The following is a 15,755-nucleotide window of genomic DNA, read 5'->3' as shown; positions in this document are numbered from 1 at the left end:
CCCAAAACCATGTTTGAATCATTTCAAGTCACCTGTTTCAAAACTAGTTATCAGTTCGTTGTGCTATTTTGTGACATGGTGAGACACGGTTGTATGCTCAGTCTGCCTGTATCCATAACGGTACTGCGCGCCACAACAAACTGCAACCGCAAACAATACAAACAGATCATTATCTTTGTAAGAAGACAGTATATTACTGTATACTTGTTTTGTGATAGCTTGCATCAAAAGTAATAATGCAAGTTTCCATTATGTGCATTTTTGGTCAGAGAACATGAAAAGACTGACAGGGCATGACTTTTTAATAGCTGCTTTATTGTTCAAAGCAGTAAAATATGAAGAAAAAAAAATATTTAAAAAATGCAATAAAAAAACAAAAGGTCATGTTTTAATAGGTGTGTCTGTAGAATGAGGAAACCACAAGCTGAAGGATGTCTTTTATCAAAGTTGAAAGTCTGGTATTATGTAGGAATAAATACGCGACAGACAATGTGTGTAAAGTTGAAATTTTGCATCGAAAATGAAGGTTGTGGTGTCTTCACTCAACAGTGACTCCTTGTGGCAACAATGCCTAACAATAGCAGCAAATACCACTGATGCTAGTCTTATCTGTCCGGTCTCATCATGCCCGGCCTGACCGGCATCATCATGGGTCGAGGGGGTCGCATCATGTGAGGCGGTCCTGGCATCATTTGCATGGGCGCTCCCATCGGTGGCCGCATTCCTGCCAGGGGGCATGCGGTAGATATGCAAGTTAAATCTTCAAATTTAAACACTGGTTTAGTTTAACCACACTTCAAAGGTCATACCAGGTCCGCCAGGCATCATTCCATGAGGTGGGGGTCCCATCATTGGCATCATGGGTGGACCAGTCATAGGTGGTGTGGGCAGCATGCCTGGACGTGGAGGACCACCTGCATCGAACCAAGACATTGTAATTTGAATTTCTGGACACCATCCTCGCAGCCCATAATGTAGTATGTTTGACGGTGAATATGTGTCAATATCTGAGCGTGGTTTTGGCTTGCGCATTGTGAGTGTCTGGGTGTCAGTTATGGGCATGGTAAAATGCGTACAAATGTTTGCATTGATTTATATATTTTTGCATTGTTTAAATCCTAATTCTTTCAATGCCATGGATGACAATTCTCATCTTTTAAAATATAAATATTGATCAATAAAATTGGTGTCAAAATACGTTGTTTTATGGAGGGTAGCTCACGCCCTTGATTAATGATTACCTAATATAATCCGATTGAGCTCTGTAGTGATAATTGTGACCATCGAAAGGCATTATTTCCACACGTACAACACAGTTGTTACCTACATGCAATTCAAAGTAAGGAATGGAAATCAAGCTTTCATTTGATACCACCCATATTTACATAAACATAGCATACAATATTCTGTCGGCCTTGAAAAATGAGTGAAGATGCTAAATAAACTGGCTCTAGAGATCTCCTTTTCTGATAACGCTTGGCACTGAAAGAGTTCAAACGAATGACCAAAAAACTTGAACAAAGAAACGGAAACAAAGAAATGTTCCCATGTTGGACTTATTTGGAACATGTCTGCTTTGCAACAGCAGCAGCGGTGGTGTGAAAAAGAGTCTCCCATGCTGTCACCAGAGCACAGCTATAAACAACCAATAAAAAATATGTTTTGTGACATTGTGTTGTTCAACTGGCTAACGCAGATATCTACAAAAGTCTGTCTTTCTTCCACACTTTGTTTTTAAGAAGATAAGCTGCATGCAGTTCGAATAGTATGTAGTTCGAATAAAACAAGTGCAGTGTGTGTGTTACAAGGTTCAATCCATGCTGACTTACCAGGAGGAGGGGCACCCGCAAATGGCGTGGGGGGAATCTTTCCTTGTTGAAAAGCAGCCGCTGTAAACAAAATAAAATACATTATTGTGTATTTATTCCAAATAGCCTTCTGATCCCAGACAGTCTCAAAATCTTGATGTGCTTACTGGTTTTATCGATCAGGCTCTGGGCCTGCTCCTCCATCCATTTCTGGTAGTAGTCCTTAACATTTTCTTTGTGTTTTCTCCCACTACAGTGGGTCTTTCTTACCGATGGCTGAAGAATCATACCAGAGAAGAAGGTTTCAATAGAAGCATGTCTTAATTTGTGTGGAAAATCGTGATGTTGCGCTTACCGAATCGTGTGTAAGGTAGGTGTCACAGTAGTCACAGTAAAACCTATGAAATTGCAAAAATGTTACCCTTTCAAAAACCACTATGAACAGCAAATTAGCCGGTGTAGTATTATTACATTATACTCTATTTGTATCGTTCAAACCATGTATTCTAAATCCACATTTAGGGACAACACCGCAACGGAAAAGCATTTCACAAACAGATTACGTATAAGTCAACTATTTTAGTTTTCATGACTTTATCATAATGGTGCTGAAAATGCATCAAATATTGTGCTAGTGAAACCAGCTACATTTTGGTTAATTTTAAAATAAAGAAACGTTAAGTGAGCAAGTTCGGAATGGATGCCTCAGGTTCGAGATTCTCTCTAGTCGAAAGCGTTTGTACTAGCAATGGAAGTTAGCCTGCGTGTGTTCCCGCTAATTGTAGCTCAAACGACGAAATTTACTCAGCTGGTCCCACTTGCTTTTAAATCTACGTCACCAGATCACACTTCTGTTGTATTAAAGGGACAATATTAGTAATGGAAGGCAGAGTAGAAAACAGCTCAAATAGTGGAGAAAAAAACCCCAAGTGAACTAGGTTTCGCTCCAGAACGTAGACGGCGACGGAAGAAGCTTGCGTTGCCTCGAAACACAACCGGTCGATTCGTTTACTCGTTTTCTAAACTAAATCGTACTAGGCGTCAATACTGGAGTCACATTTTATACGACTTTAGCAAGAATATAATTACAACAAAAATAGAACGACTTACTTCGGCATGTTTCAAGAAGGACTCGGCATACAAAAGCGCCACTCGGATGTTTCCAACAGAGGTTCCGACTAGAAACTTGTGCTGCATTTAGGTTCCTACTAGAACCTAACGCGATGCTTAACGCAAAACGATTCGGTCTACGGATTTATTTATTATATAGTATATTTAAAATATAAAATACACATGCGATAGTTGTATGGTGCAACACAAGGTCAGTATTTTGCTGAGATCATTTTTTTCTTCTTAAAAACAAGATCACGGTGCAATAGTTGTCCGCGTGGATGTAACTGAGCAGAAATGAAAAATTATGGGAATCGGGCGTGGTTACAGTGGAAAGTCCCGATCACTGCTTAATTCCTTCACACACTAAACAAAAACATTTTGGAAGGGGAGACGGTTGTTATGTTCCACTATTAGCATACACCGCGAGATTCAGTTTTCACTAAACAGAAGTTCCTCGGAAAAAAAAAGGTAATTTAAGAAGTTGAATGATGGGCCAATCGGAGGAAGGTTGCAAATAGCAACAGATGACGCCATCGCCCACTCTCGGATTGGCGCGCGTGACGCACTGGGCTGTTGCAACGTCAAACTTCGTCCCCCTGGTCTTGCCATGCGCATTGAGGCTTGTTGTGGCGGCGGAGCAGCTTGTTATGGCTAGACTAGGCCTCGGACCCGACTGAGAGAGGCTGCCCCCCACCCTCCCACCCCATACCCCGCCCTCCTCCCTGCTTCTTCCGTCACCCTCATGGAGGGCACGGACATGGACGTGGACGCGGAGCTCATGCAGAAGTTCAGCTGCATGGGCACCACGGACAAGGACGTCCTCATCACGGAGTTCCAGAGGCTGCTGGGGTTCCAACTCAACCCCGCCGGCTGCGCCTTCTTCCTGGACATGACCAACTGGTGAGTGCGGGAATGAGGCAAAGGAGGATGGCCCCGCGGGTGCGCGAGTGTTGTTATTTCACTGGACTGTGAGTTAGCAGCATAAATTAGCTTGTTAGCTTACGTTGACGTGCTAATAAAATGGAGACGAGACACTCAGCCCGAAGTTAGTTTCGGTTTATTTCAACTCGTACAACGGGGACATTAAACGGAAAAGTTTGACACTCAAACACACGCAAGTTTCCCGCCGATGGGGGTTTAATTAAATGCGCGTGAGCCGCCCGCTTGAGTTAGCCCGCGCTCAGGCTACCACTCGCTCGGCGTTACGTCAGCCCACGCTCGCTACGTATGGTGACGTCATCAGTCGTGATGTGTGGCGGTAAGCAAGTCGCTCTTTAAAAAATTAAAATAGACCACCACTTTGGAGATACTAATGACTTACAATTACATTTAATTGCTCTACTTTGAAAAATTATTCATACATTTGGAGGAGAAGCTTTCACAAAACGAGAATAGTCGCCAGGGTTGTGTTTTCACAGGCTCAGGTCGTTAAATTCTAAACCACATTTAGTGTGTGAAGTCAGTGTTAGCATTTTCAAAGCAGAACTTCAACACATTCTAAGAATTTCAAGGTAGCAATGGTGTTTCAAGCTTAATTTTTGAGTTAGGGTTTCAAATGATTTCAAGCAGCGATTAGCTTTTTTTTTGGTTTCTTCCAAGTACGTTTGGGTTGACAATTTTTCCAGCATCACAAAGGGCTTGAAACAAAGATTACAGTATTTTTTGCACCATAAGGCGCACCTAAAAGCCTTAAAATTTCACAACAGCTGACAGTGCGCCTTATCCGGTGCGCCTAATATATTGATCATATCAAATGATATAACTGTACTGTTATTACAACGTGTTGAATACAAGTACGTGAGTGCTGGTCAACAGAAAGTCCAATGCGATGTCTCTCACAAGGCAGGAAGCCGAGCGTATTGCAGTATCTCAATTTTGTGGAGTGAACTTCATGAGCATGCAGAGTCATACTAAAAATAAAATTTAAATAAGCATTAGCCATTACGAAACAAACAATGGACCACAGATAACCCGTGTTTATGTTATTTAAGTCACGGAAGTCCTTTTCAGCCAAATCATAAACGTCTTTGTACCGGCGAACTTCCATAAGCAATTGTTCATCGGTGGTATCAGGCCTTGAAGCCTTGTTTACATATTGCTTGTTAAAAAGGGCAATAAATTGACGTTTGACCAAACATTGCGAATAATCGTGATTAATAATCGTGATTTCAATATTGACCAACGTAATAGTGATGATTATTTTGGACACAATTGTGCAGCCCGAGTATAAAATAAGATGAACAACAACAACAAAAAAAGGTAGAACAAGATACATTGTCATTTCCAGGGAATTGCAGGACCAACACATTATGTGAGGAACTGTGGCCCAAATGCGAAATCCTAACATTTTTCAGTACATTTATGACAAACAAGGTATGAAAATAAACTTTGTCAAGTGAACATCTACTGTAAACGGAGAGCATGGGCAAAAGATGAACCATGTGCCATTTTGTTTGTGTGAGCGCATTTAATTCATGTGCGTGCGTGGGATACATAAAAGTGCGTTCGAACAAGTAGATTGTCGCCTGTGAGGCGACTGAAAATAAAAACATGACTGTTATTTATTCCTATCGTTGTTAATCTGTTTAGTAGGAAGACGGCAAAAATATGTATCACTGCTTCAACGTGTTTGTGACCTGCAACAAGGAAAAGACTAACGCATAAACAATCACGAGATTAGTGATGGTCAAACTTTATTTGTTGACGGCGGTGTGAAACGTTGCACTCACATTTGTGGCCGGGGGCGTTTGAATTTCCTCCATTGTTTGTTTTCATGCTCGCCGGCTTGAGTTTCCAGAATGGGCTGGGTGATGATGTTATGGCACAGCGCGCCTCTGATATAGTATGGAAGCGACAGAGAGCGGATCAATTTCATTTTATTTATTTTTTGCGCCACACCCCTAGTTCCAAAATAGGGGTTAAAGATTCAAATTCAAACTTTAAACTTTTGTTTCATGTTTTGTTGTACATTTTTTAAGTCAAGTTTCATGCTTGAAATTATGGTTTCAAAGGTGGGCTATGTTTCAAGTTTGACAGTGAAGCAAAAAATTTCCCGCTGGAATTAATGGCATCGTCACCCTTGACATCTGTTCCCACTGCCACTAGGAACCTCCAGGCTGCCATCGGGGCTTATTATGACTTTGAGAGTCCCAGCATCAACACGCCGTCCATGTCGTTTGTCGAAGACGTGACGATCGGAGAAGGGGAGTCTGTTCCCCCGGACACGCCCTTCACAAAAACATGGAGGATACAGAACTCAGGTATTGAAAGCTGTAGGCATTCTAATGTGGTAACTTTTTTTTTTTTTATGGATGCGCATGAATAAGAGGGTCATGGCTGCTTAGTTGGCACCAATAATTTTTTTTGTCTCTTTCTTTCTTTTAAACATGAATTCAAAATATACAGTGTTGACTATTACTTTCAGCTAAATCAAAAATATGTTTTTGTGACTAATACTACAGTATATCGCCTGCCAACTTGTGATGCTACAGTGTACTCAACCATCTGTTGCTTAAAGTGGGCAGTGAAATCAGTTACGTTCACTAACCCATTTATGGCGTTTTGCATTTAATGTTAACGTTACACAAGACCTTGTAAGATATTACAGAGGTGTTGTTTTTAACACAGGTTTAGGGTTATAGTATAATTGTTTTGTTTTGTTTTTTTCAGTTTAGTTTCAGTATTGAAACGAAACCGAAACTTAAAACATCAGACAAAAGGAGTGAAATTGTACCTCACAACTAATCTTCATTTTATTTCCATTATCAAAAAAAAATTAAAAATACAAATTAGAATTTTTTTTAACAAAATAATGAATACATTTTGAACATTTTCAAATATCGTTGAACGATTGCATGCATAACATTTAACATTCTGACCATGGATTCACCGACATGAAAATGTTTGACCAAACCCTCGAGAATTTTGGATTTTGGACACCCCTGACACACACACACAGATTTTATATATATATATATATATATATATATATATATATATATATATATATATATATATATATATATATATATATATATATATACATATATACACACACACATACACATACACACACACACATACACATACACACACACACACACATACACATACACATACACACACACACACACATATGAGCGGCAAGCACTAATGCTGGAGACTTGTGCTGTATCATTCAATGATATGGTCAGTTATTAGCGGTTTCTTAGCAACCTTAATGCAGTTGAATGTTTTGTTTTTAATGGCAGTGTTGATGTTGGTAGCGCTTTGATGTCATGGCAAAAAATACAGGAGTCATGCCATCCACTCCTTTAGTACAGCCATGGAAGGCAACGTTAAACAAAAAGTCTACATCTATTGAATTGCCGTCCATGTATGTTTGATGGAATTATTTTGAAGTTGGTCTCCGCAATACGTTGCTGGTATGTGGCGTGATGTTGTTTGTATTTTTGTCTTGCCGGTACCAAGAAAGAATAGGAAAGCAGGCAGTGCTCTTTTGTTTACCTTTTTATACACAGTATTTCTCGTGCTGTACACCAGTATTACAGCACCAAAAATTGATTGGTTATCATTAAAGCCTTTAAGAGCAGTGTAAAATCTCTTTGAATATTCAATGTACCGCACAAGTATTAGTTTTGGGAAAAGTTGCAGATTGCAAGATGTAATGGAAGCCCAGTGAGTTTATGATTTATTGTAATAATAAATGACCAGATGGAAGTAAAACAACAATTACAAATGTAACAGCGCTTCCATAAGTGCCCGATGGCCACCAGAGGCGGTGCTTAGAGCACGGAGTAAGCCTCTGCGCAGGATGACGGCACAAAAGGTTGTGTCACATAAAAGTTTGTCTCACGGAACCTTCTTGCGCGTTGGTTTGCAAGCCATCGGTGTTTCGCTCTTAATGTGGTCAGTGCTTATTCCATTTTTTGTGGGGGGGGTTTCTTTTTCTTTTTTTTGACGCTGGTGGTCCGGGTGATGGTCAGGGCTGCGGCTTTGTCCGCCCTCCTGTGGCAGCGATGCGTTTGTTGATGTTTCGGCTTCGTGTTGCGTTGCTAGTGTGAACTTTGCGGTGGCAGCTACGCTTCTCTGAGTGATATCTATCTTTTGTATATCTGTTGTACCTATTCTGATGCTTTTTAAGTGGTTTGTTGTCTTGTTTTAATTTCTCTGTGTTATTGGTTTGGAGGAGGTAGTAGGAGAAGAAACAAAGGTTGACTGACGTTTAACAATTGCCCGTCTAACAGGCAGGGGTGCTTGCCACATCAACGGGAGGCCAACAGAATCTTTGCAGCCACGGGAGGAAGGAGAATACTGTAACATCAACCACAGCTTTCATAGATTGTTAGAAAGAGCCCATTGTTTGGATAATTGTAGTTATTCACGATTAAGACGTTGATGGAGGGTTTTTTTTTTTTTTTTTTTTTTTTTCCCAGAGTTTGAAAATGTTCTACTTTGTAAGTGGTCTTTTAATGCACCTTGTTTCTCATGCAGATCGTGAGTTACATCAATGTTTACTCAAACTTCCATTTTATCAAGCGACCAAAAAGGTAGACAAATATTCAAGAAAGCATCTGCCTGTGATGTGGCACAAGTAAATCAAGAGTGTGTGCAAGTCACTCTTGATTCACTTGTGCCACGTCATAGACAATAAATATATTTACAGGTTTTTAGCTTGCGTTTGCTTAATAGTTGGAGACTAAGGCCAGCCTTATACAATATTGTGATTTATAACAGTTAGTAGTACCTAATAGTAGTTACACAACACTCGTCTTGAGACAGTGTTAGGATTTCTAGTTGCGGTTTCCAATTTATCTCTTATGTGTTTGAGTTTCCAACAAGAATAAGGGTTTATTTTCAGGATACAAAGTCGTTACCAACCCGTTTAATTGTAAGGTCGTTAAACTCAAAGTGGGGCAGAGGGTCATCTGGCAACCCCAAAACAAGTCACTCATATGCTGAGGTAGCCCAGCCCCTTTTGTCTGCAAACTCATGCGAAGGTCTCCCTCACCGCCATAGGTGCAGAGTCATGGCCGCCGGGCGTGTGCCTCAAGTACATTGGAGGTGACCAGTTCGGCCACGTCAACACGGTGATGGTGAAGTCTCTGGAGCCTCGGGAAGTGACCGAAGTCAGCGTGCAGATGAGGAGTCCCGCCTCGCCTGGCATGTACCAGGGCCAGTGGAGGATGTGCACCGCCACCGGCTTGTTCTATGGAGGTAACTGTGCAATTAGTTTTCCAAACTTGTCTCAGCTATCATTTTTTTCTACCTCGATGTCTTTTTATTAAGAGTGTTTCTGGCATAACTGGAATTTTCTAAATTGTTTTATACAGACCTGTAACTCAGTGTGGGATCTGTCTGATTTACCAGTCATCTTGACTGAAGCCTTTAGAACTTACTTTCTATATTCTAAGTTGTAAAATCGCTTCTACTGCTATGTGTGCAGTATGTCTTCTGCCAGATATGTATCATGTCAAGTGAAACACATTTGGTGTGTCTCCTTTGTGTTCAGATGTGATCTGGGTGATCCTGAGCGTGGAAGTGGGTGGCCTGTTGGGCGTCACGCAGCAGCTGTCGTCTTTTGAGACGGAGTTCAACACGCAGCCTCAACGCGACGTGCAGGACGACTTTAACCCCTTCGCCTCGCCGCAGAAGAACAAGCGAGACGACGGCGAAGGCCGCGACGAGAGCACGGTGCCTCATAATGCCGCTAACAGGACATTCAATGGCCTGCAGGCCAATCTGACGCCAGTCACGCGTGGGCAGGTATGCTCGAAGCTGCGTCTTTGATATCTATGCATTCGTTCTACATATAGGGTATAATGTCCTTTACTTTCAATGCTTTTCCACAAAAATTTTTGTTCTTGACAATAAATTATTTTCTGGGAAAAAAAAGTGTTTATCTGATCACCAAGCACACCATATTATTAGGTTCAATATTAAACTGGTCTTTTGAGAAACATTCATATATATATATATATATATATATATATATATATATATGGCACATTGTTGTGAAACATTGTATATTGAATATTTCAACTGCCCTGTATATTTAACTGTTCTTTTTTTTTTTTTTTGTAGGACGTTCACGGACCTTATCCGTTTGGACAGAGCTAGAGTAGCCCTCATTTCTGGGAGTTCAGAAAGGGGAGCGCAGAGGAACTGTTGTTTTCTAACGACTCTCCACAAATGCCCCCCTGGCACGAGGATCGTGTGCGCACGAACGTCCCGCCGACGGAGCTTCTTTCAGATTTTTTTTTCCCCCCTTTCATCCCAGAGCATCCAGGTCATACGCTCACCGCACACTCTGGCCATTGCTCAGACATGTCAACAAGATGTCGGCCTTAAAATGTATGCACATTCACCCTGGGTCACCCTCATGCTCATGTATCCAATTACTTCAAGGCTTCCCTGACTTCATCTTTTTTGGGTGTCAACCGTATCTTAAATCCCCGCATGGACAAGCTCTCCCAAAGACAAAAGTGCACCCAGCCACACGGGGAGGCCGCGCTGTGACGTCATGGGACAATATGTGAGTGTGCGTGTTTGTTTTTAGGGTGGGCTTTTGAAAGTGTGTGGAAGTCTTGACAAAGGGTTGAAAAAGTGATGGGGTGGGAAAAGTCTATTTTGCTTGGTGAGTGGTTGTATTTTTCCACATCTGTGTTTTTGCTCTGTGTGTGAATGCGTGTGTGTTGCGTTCAAGTTACACAAAAACGGGTGTGAGTGTGCTTGTGTAATATTTGATGAATGCTTCAAACCCGTTCATGAATCATTCACCGTTATTTATTTGTACTGGTCAGCAGGTGGTGCTAGAAATCGAACTTAAATCTCAAGCGTGTTCCAATGAATTTGAGGAGAAAGTGATGCTGATTTCGCTTTGAGGGAGATTCAGCGCTGATTTTCTTTTACTGCTGTTTGCACAAACATGATTTCCAATGGCTAATGGTGATTTTATTTTTTAGGCTTTTTTTTTTTTTGAGTGGGGGCTTGTTGTGGAACTGACACATTCATCATCTTCCGTCCCCCCAAAGGTTTATGTTGTTCACAGCTTTAAAGAGTTTTAACACGCACCAAATGGTCCTCATGGAAGTGAGTTTTATCATCCTGTCAGTCAGAGGCTTTGACAGTGTGTTTTTGAATGGAGAATAAAATGGGAAAAGTTGCCATGCTGTAGTCATGATGTCAGCCCCTTAAATGTCTCTGTCATTTTATTTTTAAATTGCTTTAATTTTACATTAAAAACTTTTTAGGAAAACTATGATATGCTTTGGTGTCTCGTTGCCGCTTTCCTGAAAGTTAAAAAAGTTTGCAAACCCAGTATGGGTTCAAACACTAAAGCAAACAGGCATTCCCAGCAACATAATTTGCAGCATTTTCCAGAAGCTGTTAGCAAAGGTTAACATTAATTCTTACTTCTGCGAAAACGACAGAAAACCTTTTCCCTGCTAGGACACAGTAGCTAACGGGTTGACTGACCTCTGCTCACACAGTCCATTTTTTTTCTTGGAAGGGCTCATGAAAATTGTGTGCCAAGTATATCTGCAACCAGATCCACCACTTCTCCTCTTGCTTCTCATCCTCTTGCTTCTCCTGCATCTCCTGGTTCGAACTTACAGCATTTTGCGACAAAATGAGAGTCGGACTCCAGGGAGAGGCAAGTGAGTAATTTGACCATCATTTCTGTGCATATTTTCCAATTTCAAGCTGTATAAACTTGAAGGCTTATTGGATACAAGCATATCAGGTGATGTGTGTGGGGTTTTTTTTTTCCTCGTATGAAGGAGCATATGGACGAAGTAGATCAATGCTAATTATTAATGTGTGCATAGTTATAAGGGATCTTATTGTCCTCAGGCAAAATAGGGCAAAAGAGATTTAAATGATTAGGGAAGTCAAAAATTGTTTAAAAAAAAAAATCAGGGATGTATTACTTTTGAAATTGGGGCATGATCACAGAACCCTCAAGCGATTGAAGAATTGGTAACGCCCCGTTTATGAACATGGATGGATTCAGACGTTGATTCGAACTGCTAGCTTCTTTAAATCAAAATAATGTGGTATAACCTTGGTTTACAAAAGATGCTGTTTATATATAATTTTTTTTTTGTCTGGAGCAAATAAACATCAAACCCACATCACCAATTAAAATGTAATACGTGATACTGCCATAACTTAAAATAATTAACAATTTAAAATTATTTGTCCACAACGTTTCATGAAGTCCACTAAGTGTCATATCGACGCAGCATGATGGTGACAGGGATCGGAAGCTGGATTCAATATGCAGAGAGGCAGGATATGAGATGCGCTCAACAAAAATATTTCTTACTTGCAGAAGCTGGGCGAAACACGAAAAAACGCCGGATCAAAAGTAACAATAGAAATAAATACCAAAACCAAACTCACGGGGTGAACAAGGAAAGTAAAGACAGGGAATTTGCGGAACTGGCACGAGTGCTGCGGTCGTCAAAAACAGCGGCGTTTTAGACAACTAAATAACTAAACTGGCAATTTAAAGGACAAAACTTACACAAACATGAAACAACTGGATGGAACGAGAGGGAACAAGGAGACCCCAGAGCTGAAACACGCTCATGACAGGTGGCACAAAATACACTAACAACAGATGCCAGTGGAAAAACAACATGAACTGATAGGCCAAATACCCAAAACTCCACTATATACACACACACACACATATATATATATATATATATATATTTTAACGATTGTTTTAAACGTATGACATTCTCTCGACTGCGAAAGTTCAAACCATATAAAGCATAATCCAACAATATGACATGACAATATGATTATGATTAGCACATTTATGACTGTCAATTAAAATGATCTTTGTAAATGAGTGAACGTGGCACTTTTAATGTCATGTACCGGTGTACCAAATGTGTTACAAAATGAGTGTATATAGTAGATGGAATTGGTGGAAAACAATCCATTCGTAGTGTTAAACCCTAAAGTCGTGCCTGTGCATGTACAAATATTGACATTTCTTTTTTTAAAATCCAGATGATTCCATGGTATTCTATCTGCTGCACACCTTTCATTGGCCTTCAGTCAAATAAGCTTGTTTAGTTAGACAACCGCTGTCAAGTCAAACAGAGCAGATGCCACAAAGCACATCACACACAATAGATAAATAACAATCATATCCATGTGGAGACAAAAGTGGTGGCAGTGGAAGCAGGGGTGCGATAGTATCATGAAAAACAGGTTTCTCTTGGAAAAAGCTGGGGGGTACACTTGCAATCAACGGAACTGTGATATTTAAAAGGAACTGATCTTAATCTCGACTTGCATGACACATATAAACACACTGACTGATGACCTTATCTACTATCATAAAAGTTGCCAAATTGAAAAAGGGGGGATTTTACAAGATCTTCATTACCAATGAAGTACTTGTATTGGATTTCATTTGTGTCAGGGTGTTTTTTTTTCTGTCAATTGAAAGAAAAGGTTGTACGTTGTCACTCATTTGTTGGAGTGCGCGCAGGGGTCAAGGTGACAGGAAGGAAGCGACATCTGCTCGACGGAGGAGCTCCTCTCAGCAACACATCAATATGGTTGTGGCTTTTATGAATGGGGGAGAGGAGAACACACCATAAACGGCAAGCAATTCACGCATGTAGCCAAAAGACCTTTGAAGTGATGTCAGAAAATAGTTTTTTGTATGAAGAGATTTGTCACTCGTTCAGTTTATTAAAAATAGAAAAAATATATATTTTTTGTCTTTCAAATTTTAGTTTATTTTGCATTGTTCAGACTACCAGCCAAAATCTGATTTTTTGCTAATGCAGCTCCAAAGAGGATGGCTCATTTTGTAATCTGAACAGTCACAAATCACATGAAACTTAATTTTTGCAGCACAGACTGAGAACACATCCATAAGAAGGTAATTTCATTTTAAAACTTGACAAGGATCTCTAAACAGCTCAGTTCCAATGGACCGTCTGTCGCACTAGTCTAAATAGGCAGCAAGCATACATACACCCAGGAATAGCTAGCTAAGACCAGAGCATTGATATGCAGCAACGACTATTATGAGTAATTCACTTATTAAACTGAGTAAGGGTTTCTCCTCAGTGATGGTGGCCAGCATGGCAGGGGAAGTTATTGTTTGCACTGCATTTCAGAGTCATGGGTTCATGAACTGAACTGCATACTGCACACAATCTTGCTCAACACATTCATTGTACAATCCTAAAGTTTTTACTAATTGGTTGATAGCCAATTGCAGGGCACAGCGGGACAGCAAGCATTCATACACCCAGTCACACCTAAGAGCAATTTAGTATGTGCAATACACCTGCCTTTTATAATGTGAGCCGCTAAAATATGTTAATCTGTTTAAATAAAATAGAAGAGTTTATAATTCGTAGTTAAATCTGTACTACTGTTATCGCAACGTGTTGGATACACGTGGTATGTGAAAGTTGTTCAACAGCAAGCCTAACTCGGCAGTCTCATGAGCCAGGTAGCTGAGTGTCTTGCTCCTTTTATTCCAATTAGGTTTTCTGAGCTTCGTGAACATTCAGAGTGAAACTGAAAACAAAACGAAATTACCATTAGCCCTTGCTAAACAAATAAACGCGTCAGTAACTGACCTCTGTAGAAAAAATTGCATAGATGCTAACGTTAGCTAGCGATTAGCGATGCTAAACGACGACGTTCGCGATCGTTTAATATAATAATTAGGCCGTTGAAATGCATATACAGGAAAAAAACGATATGTAGAACACTAGAAAACACAATACTTACAGCCATTGCATTCGGAGGGGCAAGTAAGTAATGAGACAAACTCGATATCCGGCCGGCGATAGGTTAAGCTGCAGCACGTTCTGTTCATAAGCACGACCAATATGCTACAGTCTCACATACAGCGACGTTATTGTTTGCGCCTTCAAAAAAAAGTAATAGAACGGAAGCTGACTACACAGAACAAACGTATGTATTTGGAGGTTCAACAATGCCATAACTATCTTGTAAACAGAACAAATAAACTACAACACTTAAAAAACATTCCTTAACAAATATTACTGTGGACAGAACATCATGAGTTTTATTAAGACAAGATTTCATTAAGATTATTCATGGACGTGATGTTCACTTACAATTTTGGGGTTGATTGAGCCTAATTTTTTGAAATTATTACTTAAGTGTGTTAATAGATTTTGAATGTCCGGCTCCTTCCAACAACACAGGTGGATGGAGGGCATTTTTTGGAAGTTTTTAGTTCTTTACAGATTTCTCCGAAACAAACTGAGAACATTGAAAATTCATGTGATAAACAGATGTTGTGATTGGAAAATGAAAATTGTGTGGAAAGCTGCATCACCTTTGACCTCTAGCCAAGGGGTGTTTGTCGACTTCTCTGAGGCGACCCGGGCAGGCGGGGTCGCGTCACCTTGTTGACACAGGGTACACCTGCACATGCTCATGACTCATGCACGTCTGTTAGCTTCTATTAGCTCGCCGGCTCTCGAGCGTGACAAAGATGTGTGTCGTCCAAAGAAAAGTTCACATGCCACTCTAAGAAACTGCCATGCAAATGAATAAAGCCAAAAACTAACGTGCTATCTTGCCAATCCTCTGGGCCATTTTGCAAAGTATGATATCCACTATATTCTGACACGTGCTGACTTTATGGAAATATATTTTGGCAAGTGTGTACTGTAACACCTATTATAATATTTTTGTTTGTTGCTTCTTGGAATTCCCATTTCTTCCTGTGCAGCAACCTGTTGGTCGGAAGAATTTGAAAAATGATTTGAGCCTAAATCCAATTCGCAAAAATTGGCATGGAATATGTAA

At 40.3% G+C, this 15,755-nt stretch overlaps 2 protein-coding genes across 2 annotated transcripts; one reads left to right on the top strand and one right to left on the bottom strand.

Annotated features, from left to right (window-relative positions):
- Positions 1-294: 294 nt before the first annotated feature.
- On the bottom strand, positions 295-3,056 carry snrpc (small nuclear ribonucleoprotein polypeptide C). The gene is made up of 6 exons (XM_088424299.1): positions 2,919-3,056; positions 2,164-2,206; positions 1,976-2,084; positions 1,830-1,889; positions 810-914; positions 295-724 (listed from the first exon to the last, which is right to left on the bottom strand). The coding sequence occupies exons 1-6, from the start codon at positions 2,924-2,926 to the stop codon at positions 606-608; spliced, it is 444 nt and encodes a 147-aa protein (XP_088280425.1). The 5' UTR covers positions 2,927-3,056; the 3' UTR covers positions 295-605.
- A 444-nt stretch (positions 3,057-3,500) lies between these two features.
- ilrun (inflammation and lipid regulator with UBA-like and NBR1-like domains) lies at positions 3,501-11,087 on the top strand. The gene is made up of 5 exons (XM_088424298.1): positions 3,501-3,821; positions 6,027-6,181; positions 8,940-9,137; positions 9,433-9,686; positions 10,005-11,087. Exons 1-5 carry the CDS (start codon positions 3,664-3,666, stop codon positions 10,038-10,040), a joined length of 801 nt encoding a protein of 266 aa, XP_088280424.1. The 5' UTR covers positions 3,501-3,663; the 3' UTR covers positions 10,041-11,087.
- Positions 11,088-15,755: the final 4,668 nt, after the last annotated feature.

This window comes from Hippichthys cyanospilos, chromosome 9, assembly GCF_059441005.1.
Source record: "Hippichthys cyanospilos isolate Australia breed blue-spotted pipefish chromosome 9, RoL_Hcya_1.0, whole genome shotgun sequence".
Lineage (NCBI taxonomy): Eukaryota > Metazoa > Chordata > Actinopteri > Syngnathiformes > Syngnathidae > Hippichthys > Hippichthys cyanospilos.
This window is presented reverse-complemented; position numbering and strand designations above follow the sequence as displayed.